This window comes from Protopterus annectens, chromosome 4.part0, assembly GCF_019279795.1.
Source record: "Protopterus annectens isolate FY-2018-M chromosome 4.part0, PAN1.0, whole genome shotgun sequence".
NCBI lineage: Eukaryota > Metazoa > Chordata > Ceratodontiformes > Protopteridae > Protopterus > Protopterus annectens.
This window is the reverse complement of record NC_056733.1, coordinates 677,636,658-677,660,783: the sequence shown is the minus strand read 5'-3', so window position 1 is coordinate 677,660,783 and position 24,126 is coordinate 677,636,658. Positions and strand designations below refer to the sequence as shown.

Below are 24,126 nucleotides of genomic sequence, written 5' to 3'. Positions count from 1 at the left end.
GAACGGACGCCTGCTCCAGTGCCATTGGTTCCGATTACTCAAACTTCTTTGGTGCCCATCGAAGAGTCTAGGAGCTGACACTCGCCAGTCTGGTCCAGGGAGGATAGTCTGACTGACCTTTCGGTTCTGACTTTGCCTTTTGGGGCTTCGGCTCAGATGAGTTTGACTCCTGCCTCAGGATCTGAGCCCACTGTTCTGGTGCCAAGGGATGTTCTTCGTGTTTCACTGTTGCAGTCATTACATTTGGGTAATCTGCTGGCAGGTTGCCCTCAGTCGGCCTGATTAACAAAGTCTTGGGTCCTGCTTCAGTTGCTGTTCCTTCTTCCATGACATCAGGTCGTCAGGGGTATAAAACATGCAGCCCCCACGCCATTACATCAGTCTTTCTTGCAGTGCGGTGTCTGAAGCAGTTTGCAAGTGCCAGTCGTCCGACTCCTGAAATTTTCATTTTTGAGTTTCAGAACCGAAGTCTTCAACTTAAAGCTAAGTACCCCGTCGGGGAAACTTTTTCTTGTTCCTTACCGATGTCAGTAAAAGTTAATAATTGCATTACTTGTGGGAAGCAAATGCCTCAAAGATTTTCATTTGTACTGTATTCCTTGCCTAGGCCCCTGACCATGAAGCACCTTGCTGTCAGTTTTGTGCTTTATTTAATCAGCGCACTATCCATCGTCTGTACATTTTTGCCTCTAAATATTTCTGTTCTTGGTTTAATTATCCAGAAATGACGTCTGTTAGCCATCAGACTACCAGAATTCCGAAAAAACGCAAAGAAAAAGACAGGCCATCTAGGTTCAAAACTGCCGACAACTGGTACTCAGTGAGGCGCTTTTGCAGCCCCTGATACCAGCTACTTCTGATTCGCAGGCCTCTACTGAGACCCATTCGGAGTTCGGTATGCCACGAGATGCTTCACCTATGGAACCCACGAATGTCTCTACCTTGGATGGGTCTGGAGCTGTTGTGCAGGCACCGGCTTCTGAGGGTGTATTCAAGCCTACAGACTTGCATATTAAACCGACTCCACCTTCAATACTAAGGCCTAAATCTCAATCTATGTCTAAAAAAACAATGCCTAGGCCACATGTTCAGGCCCCTATGCCTAAAAAACAAATCATCAAAATGGCTGAAGATTTAATTACTCTAATCAGGGGTAGTCAACCCCCCCCCCACCCTTCTAAGAGGCCCAGGGATGAACTTGGCTATGAATCTTCTGATCAGGACTCTATTTCTTCTGACTGTTGTAATGACCCTGATTTTGTCCATACCTACTTATGAGGATTCTGATGCAGAGGATTCCATTTCCTCTGACAACCGTTTCTATTTGGGCAGGACTAAATCTCAAAGAAAAACTGAACTGCTGGTGGCATTTGCTGCAGGGGCAGAGGGAAAGGCTATTTCAAAACAAACCATTTCTAAATAGATAAGCCCTTGCATTCATTTCTGCTTTAAGCACCATGGAAAACCTATCCCCCAGGGGATCAGATCTCATTCCACCAGGGCTGCATCTACTTCTGCAGCCGTTCTCAGAGGTGTTCCTACCAGGGATATTCTAGAAGCTGCTACCTGGAGCTCAGTTCATACTTTCACCAAGCATTATCACTTACCAATTTTCTCTAAATCTAGAGCTGGCTTTGCCACTGCTGTTTTGCAGGGCCTTATAGCTGGTCCTAAAATCTGTATAAATCCATCCTCCCAACCATAGTTTTGGGAATCTACCCAAATGTAATGACTGCAACAGTGAAACACGGAGAACATAGTACAGTTGTGTACACTTACCATAAATGTAGATGTTCCGAGTGTATTCACTGTTGCAGTCCTGGTTACCCTCCCTCCAGCCCCCTGTTTTTCTCTTACTATACCTCTACTTTCTTTTACTATGCTTAAAAGCGTTTTTGGTGTATTTGCTTTTGGTTGGAGGTATATTTTTGTGTTTTTAATTTTATTTTGCTCCATATTTGGGGGGCACCTGACATCTGGGGCAAGAAAAAAACTGATGTAATGGCGTCTGCTCCATGACCTGATATCATGGAAGAAGGGACAGCAACAGACGCCTGCCTTTCTTGCTCTTCTTTACAGTATATCTACAATCAGGTTTTTGTAAGTATTCCTACTCTGGGATTATCCTGATGCTATTGTATTGGATTTTTTGAAATGTAAATACATTGTCTTTGATTTTATTTTATGTAAATGTTTCTTGTCAATATTACTGTTGTAATGTTTAGTCATTGTATTAAAAAGAAGTTGTGTATTCACCATAACGTTCCATGTTTGTAGTCCATCTCACCCTTCATTCTTGCATATGGGTTCGGAGCCAATCCTCTGCTCCAACTCAGCCTTATTACAAAGCTCAAAGTCTCTTAGTTGGCTCGTGGCTAGGTAGGTATCCCATAGTGCACTAGTACAATCCCCAGATCTTGTTTGCTGCTAAACTATAGAAAGACAGAACTAAGGTTATCCAGAAAGAGCAACAATAATGAAAGGTCTCCACCCTACCAAGGTAAGACTATCCTGTCTCCAGATCCTTCCAGGACGGGGGTAGGTGGGTGGGTTCATAAGAATGAAGGGCGAGTCGGACCACAAACATGGAACGTTATGGTGAATACATAACTTCTTTATGTTCTGCAGTCCTGTCTTGCCTTCATTCTTACATATGGGACAGCGTCCCTAGCACCTTATTCCTGGGTGGCTCACGGGAAAATACTCCCGAGTACTGTGGAACCAAAGGAGGCTGGAGGCTCTACCACTTGAGGTCAGGTCCAATTTTTAATGAGTAGTAAAGGTATGAGGGGTAGCCCAAGTTGCTGATGCACAGATACTGTCAATTGGAACTCTGGCTTGGAAGGCAGCAGATGTAGACTGGGATCGTGTAGAATGAGCCTTAATCTTGAACGGTAGAGTTTTTCCATTGGAGGAGTAAATGAAGGAAATACAACTAGAAATCCAATTAGATAGGGTCACTTTAGACTGTAGCAGCAGCAGATCCTGATGGAAAAGTTCATACAAAAATTCTAAAACCATAGGGATGGATGCAATGTAAGGATCTACATTCCTTTTTTCTAGATTCAGAAATAGGTTCAGAAAAGGATACGAACAATTGGTCTGACTTCGAGTTCCTTAATCCTGATACGGTAGAACCGTAACTGCCTGTGAACATCCAGATGATGAAATTTGTATTCTGCTGCATTAGAATGATTAGGGAAGGTACAGGTAGTTCTATGGTTTGGTTCAAATTAGTGGGAGAGCAAACTTTAGGGATAAAGGAAGGATTTGTACGAAGGGAAACTCTGTCTTTGTGGAAAATCAAATGAGGCTTAATAGACAGTGCTTGTAACTATGATACTCATCTAGCTGATGTGATGGCTACTAGAAACAAGGTCTTCCAAGACAGAAGTTTCAATAGGCACGAATGAGCGGGTTCAAAGGGCGGTGAATTTAGTTTGGACAGAACAAAGTTGAGATCCCAGGGAGATACTGGTTCCTGAAAGGGGGGTCTCAGCAAAGTAACACCTTTAAGGAAGGTTTTACACAGTCTGTGGGACATCAGGTTAGATTCATGTTGACCCAAATGAAAATTAGATATTGCTGCCAATTGGACCCTAATTGTGGCAGCAGCAGATCCCTGATGGAAAAGTTCAGACAAAAATCCTAAAACCATAGGGATGGATGCAGTGTAAGGATCTACATTCCTTTTTTCAGCCCAGGTAGAAAACCTTCTCTATTTGCTAGTGTATAACTTCCTAGTGGAAGGTTTATGCAAAGACGTGAGGATGTGGATCACAGCAGGTGAAGAATCATGAAGCCTGACTAGAGATGGAATTGGAGCAGCCACACTGTCAAATTGAGGGTGTGGAGGCAGGGGTGAAGGGAGCCTGACGTGTGTCAAGAGGTCTGGCACTGGGTCCAGAGTCCATGGATCTTCTAGTAGATGAGGGCCAAGAAAGGGGAACCAAATCTGGCAAGGCCAGTAAGGAGTGATGAGAATCATTTTGCTTCCCAATAACTTTGCTTTCTGAATCACTTTGGATATGAGGAAAGGGAGGGAAAGCATAAAGGAGTCCCAGGGGCCAATCGTGAACAAGTGCGTCTCTCGGTGGTTCCCCCGGAGGGGGGGGGGGGGGAGTAAGGGAGAAGTAGTTGCTGCATTTGGAGTTGATCGGACTGGCTAAGAGATCACAGCAAGGCTGTCACCATTTGCGGAAGATCTGTTCCGCTAATTCCTGATTCAGAGACGTGAGGCATCAAGATTGCCCTGTTGAGCTTGTCTATTTTCACATTGGTTGTCCCCAGGATGTGCATTGCCACTAGAAAGCATTGGGAAGAAATTGCCCAGTTCCAAACATGAAGGGCCTCTCGACAAAGGGGGGTAAGATCTGGTTTCTCCTTGCTTGTTGAGATACCATACCACTGACATGTTGTCTAATTGGATTGCTATCATTCCTAGAGGAAGAAGGTTGTGAAGTGCTTGCAATGCTAGAAGCACTGCCCTCATCTCTAGGGCATTGATATGCAGGTGAGCCTTGTGATCTTGCCATGTGCCTTCGACAGTCCTGCCTAGATAATGCCCCCTCACCCTATCTGTGAGGCATCCGTGGTCACAGTAGCAATGGGTTGGCGAGGAAGGAGTGGAGTGCCTGTTGTCAGTTAGTTTGGTTGAATCCACCAACGAAGGTCCTTTTTGCAAGACTCTGTTATGATGATGTGGTGAGATGGAGGCAGTTGTTGAAAGGACCACTGGGAAGATAGAAGCCATTGGAGAATTTGCATATTTAATCTGGCTAGAGGGACTGACGTTATGGTGGAGGCCGTAGTCCCTAAGAGTTTCAGCACTGTCTTTGCCTTGACTTTCTGTAGAGGAAGTAAACTGAGAATTTTTTGTCTGAGGTTTTGAATGATTTCTGCAGGTAGACAAGCTACCATGGTGACTGTCTATTTCTGCGCCTATAAAAGTCACAAATTGAGAGGGCGATAAGGCAGACTATTCCCAGTTTATTGTAATCCCCAGCTGGGAACAAAGCTGTATGGTGGAGTCTCTGGTTTGTAGGAGTAGATGCCTGGTGGTGGCGGTCAGGAACGAGCCATCCAGGTAAGGAAACGCTTGGAATCCTAGACGTCTCAGGTGAGCTGTCACTACTGCCATACATTTGATCACCCTGGGGGCTGTGGTGAGACCAAAGGGCAGAGCATGGAATTGGTAGTGACTGGCTCCCAGTCACTCCTCAATGCGTCTTGGTAGTATGCATCTTGGAGGTCTGTGGAGCACATCCAATTGTCTTTCCTTAACAGAGGGAGTATAGACTGTAGTGTCACCATCTGGTACTTGAACTTTACACATTCATTTAGTTTGCTGAGGTCCAAGATGAGCCTCCAGTCCCCTGTACGTTTTGGCACTAAAAAGAATCCAGAGTACTCCGATCTGGTCTGCGGGGACGGTTTGGATGACTCTCTTTGCAAGTAACTTTTGCACTTCTACTGTTACTTGATCCCTGTGATTGGGTGGAACATCCGGGATCTTCTTGAGAGTGTGGGGTGGAAGAGAAAAGGGTATGGAGTAACCTCTGGTGATTATTCTTTGTACCCATTTGTCTTGGGTGATGTTTAATCAGGCTTCTGGATACAAAGATAGGTGACCCCCCCCCCCCCGACTGGCTCCAGAGAAGCGCAGCCAAGCCCCACATCAGGAGTGCCGATAGGGATGGCCTTGAAACGAATTGCATCCTCCCTGGTTTTGCAGACCCTCCCTGCCTCTAGGGTGATGTCTACCATTAGCTCCTCCTCCTCTGCCTCTGAAGGAGGAGTCACCCTATGCATCTGGGAAAAATCTCTGGGACTTCTTGAACCACATCTTACCACCTCTCTGACCCTTGGAATATGGTCTAGAGGGGATGGTAAAACGTACTCCCATGGCAGAGAGAGTTTTCCCTTCTTGTTCGCACCTGGTGAGTGTATCTTTTACCTAGAGTCCAAACAATGAAGTACTGTTAAGGGGGGCATTAATAAAGGTTGACTTGAAAGGTTCCGTAAAATTACATAAGCACATCCTGGAGTATCTCGTAAGGGAAACGCCTGAACCTGCTGCCTGCTCGCTCTGTCGGCTGCATAGGAGATCAGCCTCATGGAGAAGTTCACAATGGAATTTAAGGTGGACAACTGAGCAGACACCTTCTCAGGGACTCCTTCAGTAGATGTACCTTAAAGAGGATCTCCTAACTCCTTGAGATCTCTCTGAAGCCTAGTAAAATGTGTGAGATAATTCAGAAATCTGAGTAAAATCCGCTGAAGAAAAGATACCCTTCCTGTACTTATCCATCGTTCGAGACTCCTTATTCGGTGGATGGACAGATGAAGAAGTCTCCGCTAGCTCCTTCTTAGTGGCCACCGCCACCACCACCACCACCACCATGGCATCTACAGGCACTCCCTTGGACAAAAAAGCTTTCTCTTTTGGGGCAGACAGAAATTTATTGGGTCTTCTGGGAACTAGCTCCACGGCATCAGGAGTCTCGCACATCTTCCGACTAACCAGGTCTAAGAGTTCATCGAAAGGTGGAGACACCCAAGCGGCTGAAGATTGAGACCCGAAAGCCTTCAGGTACATTGACTCCTCCTGAGAAGGGGTGACAGTGGGCCAGTCGCCTCTCTGCTTAAGGATCTCTAAGATGTTTACAAAAGAGACATCATCAGAGGATGACTTGGGGGACCCTTCTGACTCCTCGAGGTCAATGTCTGACATGGTGGACTCCTCCGGGGAGTCTACATGCTTCCTCTTGCATGCCCTCTTCTGAGGGGGCTCCTCAGAAGGAAGACTGGGGACCACCCAACAGGGGCTCCTGAGGCTGCTGGTCTCTGCTGTCGAGAGATTAGGTGCTGAGACAGAGGTCGGTGCTTGAGGGGGAAGAGCATCAGTACCCTTGTGTGGAGCTGATGAGCGAGACCGCACACTCATCATCTTGAAAGCAGATCTCGCTGGCTCCGAAGACGGCCCCGGTTCCAAGGAAGAGGGAGGTAGTCAGCGGCTCCAGAGCGACCGGCTCCGAGCTCACCCTAGCCAACGCAACGAGAGGGAGACTCTGAACCAAAGAGGTTTGGGTCCAGGTGTCTCTGTTGGGACCGACCAGTGAGCTTCAGCTCATAGACACCACAGATGGTGCTGAAGGTCTCCGAGCAGAACTCTGCTCCGGGGCAGCCACGAGACGAGTGGGAACAGAGGGTTCCACAACAAGTGGCACTGAAAACTCTGGCTCCGAAGGCCCGGCTTGGAGGATGAACCACAACAGGGAGGATGGACTCGGGTGTCTCCGGAACCAACTGGGTCTGAGCCAACAGCAATTTGGGCAAAGCAGACAACTTCAGGAGTCTAAGCACTACTCTACATCTTCCTCTGACAAGCTCTTGGAGGACCTGGATGACAGGGTAGGCGATCTGGATCTCTGTAAAATTGGAGATCTTAAGGTTGGGGAGACTGGCAAAGGATCTCTGGACTGGCTCCGATGCAATTTTTCAATGGTCTGCTCCGAAAAGCTTGCGGCCGGCACTGCAGTGCCAACATCGACTACCTCGACCAGCTCCAAGGACAGTGGAGCCAAGGAGGTAGAAGTCTTACCAAGTTTTGATAGTTTCTGAGGAGGGTCCAATACACTAGCCAGCGACGGAGAATGCCTCTTGACTGGCTTGACCTTCTCTTTTTTGGATGAATATGATTTAGATGAAGAAGAAGAACTCGCTAAGTCTTCCTCAAAGGAAGGCTTGAGGAGACCTTTCTAAATTAACTTGTTGTTCTGCTCCTGGAGAACTCTGGAGCTAAAGGAATGGCAGAATAGACAAGTTTCCTGCAAGTGAATGGCTCCGAGACAATATACATAATTACTATGGCCATCCGTAATTGACATCTTCTGGGAGCACTTTATGCATTTTTTGAAACCCGAAGGTTTGTGGCCTTTAGACTCTTTAGACATGTTGAACAGCTATATAATAAACAGGTACACAACAAGCACAATGAGGACTAGGTCCTCTAACTTAAACAAGCCTAGCCCTAAGGAAAATATGAAAAAATAGCAGAGGACTTGATCCTCTAACTTAAACGGACCTAACTGGATAGGCTAAGTCGTAGAAAGGCCAGAAACTCAGTAACAGGCAAAGTATTGACAAACAACACTGCACGCAAGCTTTAAATTTCTAATAATTAAGAAAACAAAGGCCTCAATATAAACGCGGACCCACAGAGAAAAACCTGTAACCAGACTAATAAAAAAAAAACACTGCACACAATATATATATACAAAATAAAGCAAGAAAACAAGGTCCTAACTAAACGTGGACCTATGAAATATCAACGTTGATAAGAGACTAGCACACAGGATACCATACAGAGAACAACAAGGGCCAATGGCCAACAAGTTCTCAACAAACTAATTTAAAGAACAAAAACGCTTCTAAACACTTCTTAAACACTTCTAACACTACTAAACAGTATGTAATAAGATAACTAGCTACATAATCGGTAAAGAGGTAATAAAGACAAAAAATTCAAAACTTAGCCATGGCCAAGCAAGAGGCACTTCTGAACTCGTAGACATGGTAAACGAGATCTGGGGATTGTACTAGTGCACTGAGATACCTATCTAGCCATGAGCCAACTAAGAGACTTTGAGCTTTGTAATAGGCAGAGTCGGAGCCGAGGATCGGCTCCAAACCCATATGTAAGAATAAAGGCGAGATAGGACTACAGAACATTTACTGTTTTTTGACATGTCTGTAATTGTAATTGGAGCTTTTCTCCTCGGGTCTCCACTGAAAATGGGCCTTTGGCTCAGTTGGACCAACCCGGTTAACAATTGACAATAAGTAAATATTTACAAAGAACGAACATAAGACAATTTTTAAATATTACTTTAATGCACTTCCATTAAAGTTTTTGGTGAGAGAGAGGTGCTAAGCACATCGCTACTTTAATGAATAAGCTGGAAAAAGTCCAGAATGCAGAGAGAAAATAAAGCTTCTGTGCAATGCTGTCTTAATGCAATTGTTACTTTACCAAGTAACATCACATCACATTACAGACAGCACTGTGATCATTACTTTAACAACAAACTGCAATGTAAAGAGTTGCAAAGAAGCGGATTAAGTTTGCTACGTCAGTAATCACGTTTATACATACCTGTATGAAAGAAAAAAAGTTTCCAGGAAAAACTCCTATTTCTGCAATCTGCACTACAATAAGGTCCAATAATACAATCCCTCAACATAATAAAGGCAACTAGCAACTGCAGAGACAGAAGAACTGTTCCCTCCATGTTTTTATTGGATGTATCATGTGCAAGCCCAGTTGGAAGGATGTGATATGTTACGGATGTGGACGTTACCTGGATGAAAGGATTGGAAGAGGGCTGTCCATGGGCAGTCACTAGGAGGTCTTTGAGCAGCAGCTCAGAAACCATTAGAAAAAGGATGTTATTACCAAGCCATTGCAGTGCCCATATGTTCTTAACTGTACCGCGCGAATATTATATACTGGAAGATGGCTTGCTGTACCAGAGGCGCAGGTACGGGTGATAAAACATTACAAATTATGATTTCCTGTTGCAGTATGCATATTGTATGTCACTAGACTCAAACGTTAGGGGAGAAACATAGTTCAAAAATGAGGAAATGTGTGCAAAAGCACGTAGTGGTCCTTTAATTTCATTTTATTAAGCTTTGAAGGTGTGTGCATTTAGCTTATTAATTGAGCACTCAGTTTGGTGGTTGTGTAGCATATGAATTATTTGGGAGGGTTTTTTAAATGTATAGTACAGTGTTTTACTTGTTCTGAAGAAGTCTGTGATACATGCTTGGCAAACTCGCTTAACCATTAAAATTTATTACTGTCTGGTTGTGGGTTGTTTTCATTTCTTGGACCTGGTATTTATTTTCGGCCTTAATACTACTATGCATTTAATAGATCAGTGTACAATTTAATTTTATTTAAAGATAGCGAGTCCACTTTTTCTTAGGGCTAAAAGCTGTCATAGACCTTCAACCAAAGCAGTCCATATTGTGTATTGTTTGCCATCTGGAGGCAACCAACTACATAATCTGTCTTCCCTAAAGAGAATGCAGATATTCAGAGCATCAATCTGTCTTCTGAACCGCTTGTCTTTGTCAATTTCTTTGGTAACTGCATGGTTTCTCCAGTTCCCTTGATGGCCAAAGACCATTTATCAGAGTGTAGTTTGCATCCTAGCTATATCTCAAAAATAACCAGTGTACAAAAGCAAATGAAAATACTTCTCTGTATGGGCAGCAAGTGAAGACATTGACCCATTTTCAGCTCCCATCCCTGTAATCCTTCATTTCCTGTCAGGTTTATTTGATACTGGATCAACTTTACTCTACAATCCAGACACAATTAGCATTGATTTCCAACTTCCATAATGAAATTTGGCACTCATTCTGTTGCCTCTCCTTTTTAAAAGGAACCTTTCTCTTGCACCCCCCTATAAAGGACCCAGTTCTACCTTGGGATCTAAAATTTGTCTTAGAAATATTGGTAAAAGCCCAGCACAGCTAAAATATATTTTTCTTGGAATAATCTGTTCCTAGTAGCAATCCTATCCAAAAGAATAATTGAGTCGATCAATTTGTCGAAGGTTCAGTTCCACAAATCTTTCTTCATCAACCCGAAACCACCGAACATTTAGTTCTGTGAATGTTCACATCTGCTAAAGATTTAAGTAGGAAAAGGGAGCAGTTGGCCAACAGCACAAATTTGCCCTTTTCCCCACTGTAATGTGATCTCCGAGTTGGTTATGTATAGATGGGAGGGTGGGGGGTGCAGCCTCCCAGCGGGTGGGTTTGACATACTGCTGTATGTTCCAGTGTAGTGTTTCCAAGTGCTGCCTTCCCCTAGTGAGATATTTTTTCGATGTGAACATTCATGGAACTGAACGTTCAGTGGTTTCAGGTTGATGAAGGGTTTGCAGAAGTGAACCTTCGACAAATTGGTATAGACCTGAAGAATTTCATATTTGCAAACCTCATCTTCCATTCCTCCATGCTTGATCTCTCATTAAGATGAGTATCCATTTGGACTAATCCTTCATTTATTCACAGGATTGCTTCAGAGAACAGCTTGAGCCAGCCTGTGCATTTGCCTATTTTCTTTTCTAACCATTATATCAAAGGAAGTGCATTCCTCACACCCTTGTGTGCTGAAAAGTATGTAAGGTAACATTGTCCTGATGGCTGTTTGACTGTATATCATTTGCATTTACATCAGGCAGCCAATTGCCATCTAAACTGAAAATCTCCTAACAAGGTCCATTGCTGCTTCAACAGCCTTTTTTAGAAGTTCAACACTGGAAGAAGTTGATACTGCAACAACATGCTCTGTGTTGCATAACCTTGCAAGACATACTTTTGTCAAACAATACTGGATATGATTTCCAGATCTAGAGTTTGTCAGAGCTACAGTTTGTAGGGTTTTCCTGTCATGATGCCACCCTCTATGTTTGGGTAGCTTGGGATTCTGACCCATACGTCATATCAAACAGACTGGGAGAGAAAGGTACAGAGGCTATGTATTTATCATAACTTTGCATTCTTTTCATTCTGGTGTTCCGATATGATGTCCCTCCCACCAGTCCTTTTCCAAATTGTCAACACTTCCAAAGGACCTGGCAAACCAGCTTTAAGCTCTTCTGCCCCATCATAGCTATATCAGACAAATGTGTCATAATCCAGTCATTAGCAAACTTGATCTGATGAGTCTGTCTACAGGGGGATTGTGGGAAAGAAAAATCTTAAAGAAGCTCGAGACCTGAAGTGTTAGCAGGGCTGGATTAGATAAGTGGCTCAGTACCCCTGTGTCATATTGGACAGAGAAGAATGAAGAGGGTGTGGTGTTATAAATACGTAACTTTCATTTTAATGGGAGGACAAGAGTAATGAGACCTGCATCATTGTGTTTCTCTTTAAATGGCATTTGTAAGTGGAGGTATTCAATCATAAATCTTTAGAAAACACTGTCTGCAGCTAGCATTGAAGTCATACAGGGTTACCCCAAAAAAATGACTGGTTGCTTTTATGGAAATAAATAGGATGGATGCAATTCTTGCATGTTGGGCACATAGCCAAAGTAATGTCACATGCAAGTTTACCCAGTAGATGTTTAGTATTTTGTGGTAATTTTTTGCCATGAACTAGCATTTTTTGAAATGGTCATTCCTTTTAATTTCCATTTTATTGTAGACACAAGAGTGACAAACCTGTGAAATGTTCTGATTACGACGGCTTGGTTGAACTGGCTACAATATGTGCCCTTTGCAATGATTCTTCTCTGGATTACAACGAGGTTTGTATTCTCACCTGTTCACATTTAATAATGTGTATTGTGATAAATACATTTTCAAACGTGACTCTAGTAAACACTTTGAGGTTACTTAAATGTGGAATAAAATAGATTGTCAGTTAATATTTTGATGGAAATCCTGCTGCTTGTGCTGTACACTGTTTTGTGGTATGGTGTATACATAACATTGAGCTTTATCACGCAATAAGCATCAAGTCTTAAATGTTATTTTTAAATGGTAGGATATGATAGTTTAGCAAATAAAACAGCTGTTTGCAAGAGCAGTTAAATTGTTGCACAGACAGTTGCACTTAATATATTCATTTTCCTTTTATGTTGAAGTATTACTGTAACATAAAAGTAAACAAGCTAACAGATTTGGGTCTTGGATTTTTTTTTTTTTTCCTCTATGTAGATATATGCTAAGGTGAAGTAGTACAGAAATAGTAAATGTGGCAGTACTTAAAGACTTCTCTGCTGCACTCTTGGTGAACACTCCTCACATCTGATGTGGAACATAGCCATTGCTTTTATGTCGAAAGAAGCTTGGCTGTTTGTTCAAAGTGTTCATCACTTCAAGGAACATAGTTCTTTGCAATTTTAGCACTTATGTTGGTATTTTGCCAAAGTTGCTTCTTTAGAACTGTATGTTAATGTCTTAATGTCAATATTTACATATCTATAAAAGCAAGATTACCATATGAGGAGTCCTTTTATTTAAGTGCTATAAAAAGACAATATGGAAGAAAAAGTAAATCAGCTACTCTGTCAAAAAGAAAAAAAAAGTTCTGCTTTTCAAGTAAGAGATTTTCACACAATTTCTGTATAGAAAGAAGTTTGGTGTATTTCAGACAGACATTGTTGTAGATGCAGTTTGTAATAAATGCTAATGATCCTCAGTGTTTATATTAGACATTGGAAGCTAATATTTGTATCTAAAGCTGCAATTGGCTTGCCGTTTTCTTTTTTTAGGTCAAGGGAGTGTATGAAAAAGTTGGTGAAGCCACAGAGACAGCACTTGTTTGTTTAGTGGAAAAGATGAATGTTTTTGACACTGATGTGAAAGGACTCTCCAGAATTGAGCGTGCAATGGCATGTAATTCAGTAAGTGCATCCTTTGTATTATAGAGAATTAGCTACCAGGTGCTGCAGTTCTTTCTGCATTTAGCTTCTAGACTTCAATAAAACATTGTGTTATTTGCTGAAACATAAATGGGAAAATTTAGCAGTTTGTTTGACCTTAAAACTGCACTGTTTCATCATGATTTTATGAGGACATGACCGAGCGATCTGCACTGCAAAAAATATATACATTGCAAGCACAACTGAGGCAGATGCATTCTATTTTACCTGTTTCTTTGTTGAGTAAATTGTCAGTCCTAGATAATGAATAAATTTCATCCCCTCTTACTTGTGTATACCTTATGCATTTATTTTTAAATTCCTCACTGGTTTTGAATTCACTTTCTTTAGAAAAGCTGTTTCATATGCTTATTTTATGGAAAATTACTTGTTTCTTAATTTCCATAATAGGCTTCTTGCTTTTGCATAATCTTGTTTGGACTGTGGTAGTTACTGATGTTGCTTTTGGTTTTTCTTTTTCCTCTCCATGGTATGCAAGTTAAAAATTAATTTAGGTAGCCTTTGATACTTCTGTTGGAGTCTGTGCCATTGACAGTACACTTCTAGAAGGCTCTCAAGTGCCCTGATTTGGCCATATCGTTCAAATTTAAATGGCAGCTTGGCACTATCCCAGTCTCTCAGTTTGAATGCTGCCAGTCACAAATCCCTGATCTGCACCTGGCCCACCCACAAGCTCTCATCCTCACATTAGAGAGGCAGCTGGTCTGCCTAGTTGCATACCAGCAAATAGATTTGTTTCCTAGTTCCTCCAGAGTGGATTTTTCCCCTCCTTCCTAAATAGACTTTGATAAGCTCTTTTTATTTGTTTTCAGGACTGGTCAAACAAGCTCTATCATTGTAGCATTTATAGTTGTCATTCAGCTTGGCCACTTCATGGGTGTATGTATAGACTTCAAAACAAATGTTTACTACACCTTGCTGCCTAACAGTATTAGTGAGTTACAGTACCATTTCCCTAGTGTTTTAATTTTGATTAGTCTTAAGCTGAAAATGCAGTAGCATTTGCATGGACCACAGTGGTTCTTTAGTGTTTCCACAGGTGTTCATAGGTTCATAGACTAGTACTAGGCTAACTGCCGTTGTGGGTTATTTTAAGCCTAGCCCATTACCCTGTGTGAGAATCAAACCCTGTACCTTGTGTTTGTAAAGTAAGTACCTTAACCATTATGCCAACCTCCCACCCCAGTAATTACAAAGGGGGGGGGGATTTCAACCCTGCACCCTGCCACAGTAAACATAGTCATTAACCCACTGTGCTAACTGATAAATGAGTGTGTTCTTCAGTCTGGTTCTGTTTGCAAAATGCTTTCATTAAAACCTTAGCATAATGCCTCATTTTGGACAGTTCTGTTTGCTGATCATAGAGACACATTTGTCACCTGCAAACCTACATTAACAGAGGGCTCATATACTGACTTAAATGCCAGTGGCAGAGCTGACACTGGTAGGGAAATTGCACTAAAGTCAGAATCACATAATTGTCGGACATGCCAGATATTCAAGCTGTAGACTTGCTGTTCATCTTCAGTGCTGCTTAATTTACTACTTGCATTTCACTTAAATGCTGTTTGTGTTTTGTATTTGTTGTAGGGAGGATCTGTGTCTCTGACCCTTGAAACAAGAAGCTGAGGTATACATAACTCATCACAGTTCTGTACTTTGTCTTTAAATGACCTGACTGTAATGCTTTACTTTTGTGTGGTGTTACAGTGAGAGCTGCTAGAAGAATTGCTACAACATACAGAGGGTTATGATTGGGTTTCCGATTTGTAACCACATTATGTGCTCAAGACATTAATGCCAAGAAAATGCAACTTTCGACAAGAGGTGAATTTCTCAGCATCCATGTTGAGAGCACATAACTGGCTATGCAATGGTGTTTGGACTGGCGGCAAAGTTCTGAGGATGGTATGTCTGGACATCACCTTTTTGCCATGTGCTATGCAAGAGCATACATGTGACGTACAGTATAACTTAAAGCAACCTACAGGCTTTGGTATACTGGCCGGCCATTGGGCCACCCTTGGTGGGGTTCCCTAATGCTATGAGTACTGCAGCAATGAAATGGAAGGACATAAATTGTTACACACCCCTAGCATTGTGGCAATTGGGTACAAGGGACATTCATTCAGTCCATATACATCTTTCCTTTTGCACAGATGTTTCTTTTTTAACCTGGCTCTGAACTGCATATGCACAGTCTTAATATTTCCTACTAAATGGCATTGCAGCACTTCATTGGTAAATGACTGTCTGTAGTGCTTGGAATTTTATCTACTCAATGTACTTGATCTGTTACTTCAGGTTTTTTTTTTTTCTTCCTTATTTTTTTGCGGTTTACTGGCTTTGAAAGCCAGTAAAGCACTTCATAAGTACTGTTGTATAGACAGCAAGTAAGGAAAAAGTCAGGGACAGTTTTTAAATATTGCTCTCATTTAAATAAGTTACTTAGAGAAGAACTGAATTAGAAAGTGCAATGAAAGATAAGCACAAGTCAACTCTGTGATATGTATGATGCTCCATGCTCACACTTCTTTACCAGTGAAGTGCTGCAAATTTGTAGTTCCTCTTCTACCTTGTCTCAAGAAAGAACTTCACTGGTGGCTTCTGAGGGTGTATTCAGGCCGCCTGACTTGCATTTCAAACCAACGCCATTTTCTTCAAGGCCTAAAACTCAACCCACGCCAAGAAAACGGACGTCCAAACTGCATGGTCAGGCCCATATGCCTAAAAAATGATAAGAATAGCTGAAGACCTTATTACTTTAATTAGGGGAAGCCAACCTTCACCGTCTAAGAAACCTAGAACTGATTTTCCTTCTGATTCTTCTGATCAGGATTCTGAAATTTTCTGTTTCTTCTGATTACCAGGGTTTGCCCTTATCTACCTATGAGGATTCAGATCCAGAGGACTCTATTCCATCTGCTCCCCCTCCAGAAGATTTTTCTTTGTGTGAAACCTTTCACACTCTTAGGGAGCATTTCTGCTGGGAAAGCCAGGATTACTCAGATTCCAAAAAGAGGCTTAGGGAATTCTTACTCCTACCTCAACACAGGCCTTTACCTATCCCACCTGTCCTGGACATTGTAGATAATGCCTTCTTGGAATCCAGCCTGGCCCCAGACACTTACCTCCGGCTCCCAGGAAACCTGACAGGTATTAGAGTACCTGACTCTCACAAGTTCCTCTTTAAGAATCCTACTGCGGACCCAGAGACCATTTCTCAGGGACCTAAAGGCATTAAGGCTACCACTGCCAAAAACCCTACCCCCTCTGATAGAGATTCCAGGGCCTTGGACAGATTGGGCACAAAGGTATTCACTTCTGCTACTTTGGCCATTAGGTCCTTAAACTGCCAGTTTCATATGTTAAAGCATCAGTAGCATATTATGGGACTACTTAAACAGAAAATGATGTTGATTCCTGACTGTGCTGAAAATAAAGAATTGCAGGACTTAATGTATTCTGCTGAACAAGTTGGTAAACATACTTTGCAATGTGGTTTTGACTCTCTAGAAGCATCTTGCAGGGCTGCTGTCACTGGGTCTGTTCTTAGAAGGCATGCTTGGCTTAAGGAGCAAAGTTTGCCAGATCATGTTAAAGCTAAATTACTGGATGCTCCCTTAAACCAAGACCGCCTGTTTGGCAACAAAGCAGAAGTCCTTAAAAAGATGGAGGAAAAAGCTAAATCTAGGCAGACTGTTAAAGATTTCCTGCAAGTACAGCCTCCCAGATTTAGTAGGCATTGGCCTTCTAAGAATTGGTCCTTTCCTGTCTCTTCCAGGCTTTCTCAGTCAAAACCCAGGAGCAGCAGACCACCTAGGCTACAGTCTCAAGGTACTCACAGGCCTAAGCTGTGGGGGGCTCCCACTTCCAAAGCTGGAAGTAGTAAGACACCCCCCTATGGAAAACTGTCACAATTACGTAACCTTAAACCTTCCAAACCCTGCTCAACTGCCTGCTCCCTTAGGGGGAAAGATAGCCCTGCATGCAAAAAACTGGGAACTCATTACCCAGGACAAATGGGTTTTAAATATAGTTTCCCAAGGATACAGATTCCACTTCCACACTTTACCAACCCCAAATGGTTGACCAGACCTACCCTCAAAGCAGTGGGCAGAGGCTCAACAGTAGGTTCTCTCTCTCCTAAGTATCAGGGCTATTCAACCTGTCCCAGCAGAAGAAAGGGGACAAGGTTTTAACTCAAGACTCTTCCTGGTACCCAGAAAAGACAGCTCCTGGCATCCTATCCTGGACCTCTCTATTCTAAACATCTTTTTGGTAATCCCAAAATTCAAAATGCTAACACTTCATCAGCTGCTTCCTATGCTAGGCAAAGATGCCTGGTTGGCAACCTTAGACTTAAAGGAAACTTACCTGCACATTCCAATAAGGGAATCTTGCAGGAAATACCTACGCTTCAGAGCAGGCTACATGCACTGTCAGTTCTCTGAACTTCCCTTTGGCTTATATACTGCATCCAGGGTATTCACAAAGTGCCTAGCTCCAGTCATTGCATTTTTCAGACAAAGAAATATTCAAATATACCCATACCTGGACGATTGTCTAATTCCGGCAGAAAGCCAGGACATGCTACTAAATCATCTGGCATTTGTAAAGAAACTTCTAACCTCACTGGGGTACACTATAAACAAAAATAAATCTCATCTAGTACCCTGCCAACAAATTGTATTCCTGGGAGCAAGCTTGAACACAACTTCCCAGATGGCTTACCTCACGCCAGAGAAACAAGTTTATTTGACAGCCTAGTTCAAACTACTGGCCACAAAGACCCAGCTATGTGCAAGGAAAATTCTGCAAGCCCTGGGGTTCATGGCCTCTTGCATTCTATTAATTCCATATGCAAGACTGCATATGAGGAAACTACAATGGTATCTAAAAAGCCTATGGTGTCAACATTCTCAGGACCTGGAATCAATGATTCCTATCATTCCTTGTATAAAGACAGAGTTCCTTTGGTGGTCAGAGGCCTGCTACCATAGCAAGGAACTGCCATTCACTCTACCCCCTGCCGCCCAAACCCTAACAACAGACTCATCAGACTATGCATGGGGGGCTCACTTGGCAGGGCAGTGCATTCAGGGCAAATGGAACCCAAGTCGGATGAACCTGCATATCAATCAGAAAGAAATGTTAGCTGTACAGAATTCCCTTACAGCCTTCAAGGACCACATTCATCCAGGACAATTATTGGTAAAGACAGACGACACCACTGTTATGTGGTACATAAACAAGCAGGGGGGGACCCACTCGTATCCTCTCTGCAGACTAGCCATGGCTCTGTGGAACACAGCCTTGAGCTACCAAGTGCACCTATAAGCTGAATTCCTGCCAGGCAAGCTAAATTCACTGGCAGACGACCTAAGCAGAAATCTCATGGACCCACACGAGTGGAAACTGTAACCAAAGATATTCAACATTTTGAAAAACAAATGGGGGAACACAGAGATAGACCTGTTTGCCTCCCCTCAGAACTACCAATTGGACAAATTCTGCACAAGGACTTCCCACCTCAGTCAAGCTTGGAAAGTGGATGCCCTGTTCTTCACTTGGGAAAGCCTTTCAGTCTATGCCCCCCCCCCCCCTCTGCCTCTCGTCTCGAAAGTTCTGCTAAAGATCAAACAGGACAAACCAAGACAATACTGATTACACCAGACTGGCCACACCAGCAGTGGTACCCCCTCTTGTGCAGTATGTCACTGCTGGAACCATGGCACCTGCCTCAGACACCTTCCCTGCTGTCCCAGCAGGAGGGCCAGATTCTGCACCCCTATCTTCAAACCCTGAACCTTGCAGCCTGGCTAATTCCCTGAGCTCTCCAATAGCATCCCTCAGTAAGCAGGTGCTAGATGTTATTCTGGAGGCAAGGAGGTCTAGTACTAGAAAATCCTATGCTGAAAAGTTGAAAAGATACTGTTCCTGGAGCACAACAGTGCCCAGCTTACCACATATTCTTCAATACTTAACAGAGATGCTCCACAAGGGCCTTTCCTTCTCATCAATTAAAATTCATGCCTCAGCCATTTCAGCACATTATAATACTGAGCCATCCCTCTTATCTCACCCCCTGCTAAAACAATTCCTCAGAGGGGCCAAAAATTTAAGACCACCCAGGAGAGCCCCTACTCCAGCCTGGGACCTTAAATTTGTTTTGGAAAAGCTCACTCTACCTCCTTTTGAGCCAGCTGCAACTGCAGAGTTGAAATTCCTTTCTTGGAAAACAGCCTTCCTTCTAGCCATCACTTCAGCAAGAAGAGTGTCTGAATTACAGGCCCTCATGGCAGTGAAGGCCTTCATCATCTTCCATGCTGACAGGGTGTCCCTCAGGACCAATCCTTCCTTTATGCCCAAGGTGGTATCCAGTGTGGCCATTAATCAGTCCATTCATTTGCCTACCTTTTTTCCTAATCCACAGAAAAAAGGAGAACGAATACTGCACTCTTTGTACGTACACAGACAACTTAGATTTTATTTGGACAGGACTAAGCCTCTCAGAAAATCTGAACAGCTGCTAGTTGCCTTTGCTGCAGGAGTAAAGGGTAAGGTCATTTCAAAGCAAATCATTTCTAAGTGGATAGGCCATTGCATTAATTTCTGCTATAAGCACCATGGAAAACCTACCCCACAGGGGATAAGATCACATTCCACCAGGGCTGCATCTACCTCTACAGCCTTTCTCAGAAGTGTCCCTACCAGGGACATCCTTGAAGCTGCTAACTGGAGCTCTGTACATACCTTCACCAAGCATTACCACTTGCCTATTTTTTCTAAATCCAGAGCTGGTTTTGCCACTGCAGTCTTGCAGGGCTCAATAGCTGGTCCTACTGCTTTCTAACTTCCTCCTCCCTTCCTTAGCTTTGGGAATCTACCCAAATGTAATGACTGTAACAGTGAAACACAAAGAACATACTACAGTTGTGTACACTTACCATAAATGTAGATGTTCGAGTGTATTCACTGTTGCAGTCCTGCTTACCCTCCCTCCAGCCCCCCTGACTTCTCTTGGCTATACCTTTCTTCTTGTTTAGTGTATTTCAGGTTTCTGGTGTATTTGCTTTTTGTTGGAAGTGTAACCTTGTATATAATTGATTCCCATTATGGGGGCACCTGATATCTGGGGCAAGAAAAACTGATGTAATGGTGTCGGCTGCATGCTTTATACCCCTGACGACCTGATGTCATGGAAGAAGAAACAGCATCCGACGCAGGATCCAAGACTTTGATATTCAGGCCGGCTGAGGGCTACCTGCAGGCAGATTACCCAAATGTAATGACTGCAACAGTGAATACACTCGAACATCTACATTTATGGCAAGTGTACACAAACTGTACTGTCTTCTCTTCAGTGTTGCAGTGTTCAGTCCCTCCCTCCTCCCCCTGGTCCATTTGCCTTCTATATGTACTGGTTACCTTTCCTTTCCTTCCCTTGGACTGACATTCCTACTGGGGCTCTCAGTTCTGAGGGTGGTACATCTGGACGTTACCTTTATGCCCTACGCTACACAAAGAGCGTATGTATGATGTACAGCATACCTTAAAGCAACCTAAAGGCTTTAGTATACTGTCTGGACATCGGGCCACTCTTGGCAGAGGATCCCTAATGTTATGAATACTGCAGCAGTGAAGAGAAGGGACATCTACCATTATGGTAAGATTTTACACAACTGTAATTTACACACTCCTATCGCTGTGGCAGTAGGGTATGTCACACACCTCTGAACATGCTGTTAATTGGGTCCCATGCTGTTCTGTAGCACGACAGGTTTATCTTTTTTTCCTGTTTTGGAGCATAGTTATGGTGCTTCATGCACTATATTGATATTACTTTGTAATTATATGTTCCATCCATGTGTATGTGAAGTAACATGCTGATCATAGACAGTTATCTGGTTTAAGTATGGCTATTCTTAGGACTACAGAACATAGTGACTTCACTTTGTAATCCTGTGTTATGTATGGTAACACAAGATTAATTGTGGTCTCTAAAGTTTTATTAGCAAGTTAGTTAACAATACACCTTCAAATGTAACAATGGATCATACTTGTAAGACAGCGCGCAATAGTCTTTTGGGGTATAATGGGTATAAGGTAACACCATTTCCCTGAATATTTATCTGTCAGATGCCCAGCTTCATGATGATTAGCCATGCATATATTATGTTATCCAGTGACTAAAAGGCAGTTTTCCAAACTGCTGTTTTGTGCACCAGCATCCAGCTACCAGGTATGTTCATGCGTGAATTTTCCAGAGCTTTGAGTACCTTCATAACTGCATATATTTCTTTGTTGGGGGGGGGGGGGGCAGTTGCAGAAGCTTAAGCTCCAGTTTAGGTAACTTGATCATGGGGTCAAATCCTAACAAAATAAGGAGTTGGATAATTTTATCCATCCAGGTCAAATAGTATTACAAGTCTTTTGCGGTTCCAGAATGTGTCCAGTCCCCAGTCCCGTGTTTGCATGCAGTGGACAACACCAGCACATTTATTTATTTTATTTTACATTTGTTGACCGGGATAGTCCGACTGGATGCATGTCCATTTTCAGCGGAGGCCCGGGGAGAAAAGCTCCAAGGGTAAGCAGATACAGCATTACATACCAGCATTACATATTACAAACAGACTATTTACAGAGATTACATAAGTAAGCAAGTTAAACAAGTTCCACAGGTTACAGTTAATCCTGAGCACAGGTCTGGATTCAGTTAAATTACACAGTAAACTGGTTAACAGATTTTTACACATTCTAGAGAGAGTTAGCCAGGCTTGATACATTGACATAGCCAGTTAAGTGACAAATGTTTTTTGAGTCTAGTTTTAAATTGACCCAAGGTGGAAAGTAAGGTAATATCAGCTGGAAGAGAGTTCCAGGATCTACTTACAGAGTTTGCAAAGAGAGAATCACCGGCTGTGTTATTAATTTTGCTAGTCTGAATTAGTACTTTGTTGGAGGATCGAAGTGGTCTAGGATTGTTATAGGGGGTGATAATATTTTTAAGTGCAGGAGTATTGTCCGGATTATAGAGGATTTTATAGGCCATAATCAGTTGGTTATACTGGATTAGGCTGGGTAGTTCAAGCCAACTAAGCTGATTTAGATTGATGCAATGATGTGTCCTAAAAGGCAGCCCAGTGGCAAACCTGGCAATGTGGTTGTAGCAAATTGAGAGTTTAAGGACAGTCTTGTTCAAATTCGAGAGTAGAGGGGATGCATACAGAAGGGTTGAAAGAAGGTGAGAGTGAGCTATGGCAATTTTAGCTGGAGGGGTTAGGAAGGCTTTTATTCTGTAAAGTGACCCTAGTTTTTTATTGATGGTTTTGATAGTTTGGTTAACATGTAGGTCAAATTTGAGATTATTGTCTATGATGACACCTAATAGTTTTGTAGATGGGTCAGGGGAGATTATTGTGCCATCATTTGATTTTATGGTAAAGGTGAAAGCGGTAGACCTACGTGTTGGTGAAAATAACAGCATTTTAGTTTTTTTGGGATGTAGGATCAGACTGTGTTCAGAAAGCCAGTTTTCTATTGTATTAAAGGTGGTCTGGGTAGCTGACCATAACTCTACTGGAGATGTGGCTGAGCAAATCAGAGTAGAGTCATCAGCATATTGGATACAGCTGACTTTTGGGATGACAGTATAAAGGTCTTTAATGAAGATGGAGAACAGCAAGGGCCCTAGTATGGAGCCTTGTGGTACTCCGAGGGTGTTAGGTAGAAGGTTAGAGAGTTTGTTCTGCCAGAGGACAGCCTGCTGTCAACCATTCAGGTAGGATTGAAACCATTGGAGGGCTCCAGTATCTAGACAGAATGTTTGAAGGGTGTGGATTAAAAGTTGGTGATCAACCATATCGAATGCCTTGGAAAGATCCAAAAAGAGGGCTGAGGATATGTAATTATTGTTGCGATTATGGTTTATGGTGTTAGTAAAGGCTAGGAGGGCTGAAGTAGTGCTGTGATGAGGACGGAAGCCATGCTGAGTGTCTGCCATAAGGCTATTTTGGATTAGGTGTTGCATGAGTTGTCTATGAATACATTTTTCCATAATCTTTGCAAGTGGAGAGAGTATAGCTATTGGCCTATAATTGGAGAATTCAGTAGAGCTGCCTCCTTTGTGAAGTGGGATTACAAAGGATATTTTCCAGATGGTGGGAATTTTAGCTTCTACTATGGTTCGATTGATTAGTATTGAGACGGATAAGCAATAGCATCAGCTGATTTTTGTAGGTACTCGGCAGGGAGTTGATCAGCAGAAAGTGTAGTGGGTTTTAATTTTTTGATCAAGGTACGGATAAGTGAAGTGGCGACTGGTTGGAAGCTGAACGCAAATAGGTTTCTAGGGGTGCTACTTTCAGTACCAGGGGAGCTAGGAGGTAGTTGGCTAGCTAGGGCTTGAATTGTCTCAGTAAAGAATTGGTTAAAACTACCAGAAACATCTTCAGGGGTTTTATCAATAGTAGTAGCAGGGATTGGGGTTGAAGTTTGTCCAGGATGTAGTAGATTATTTAAACCTGCCCAAAACTTCTGAGGGTTATTTTGATTTACTGTCTGTAAATTACAGTAGTATTTTTTGTCTTGTAAAATTGATTTTTTGGTTTCGTTCCTGGATTGCCTGTATTTAATGTGATCTTGAGGGT

At 42.7% G+C, this 24,126-nt stretch overlaps 1 protein-coding gene across 1 annotated transcript in view; it reads left to right on the top strand.

Moving 5' to 3' along the window:
- Positions 1–24,126, top strand: part of ATP2A2 (ATPase sarcoplasmic/endoplasmic reticulum Ca2+ transporting 2) — a 1,687,617-nt gene that overhangs the window by 686,079 nt on the left and 977,412 nt on the right. Inside the window, exons 13-14 of the mRNA XM_044069765.1 lie at positions 12,229–12,331; positions 13,301–13,432. Coding sequence (XP_043925700.1) covers positions 12,229–12,331; positions 13,301–13,432 — 235 coding nt within the window. The remainder of the gene's footprint in view (positions 1–12,228; positions 12,332–13,300; positions 13,433–24,126) is intronic.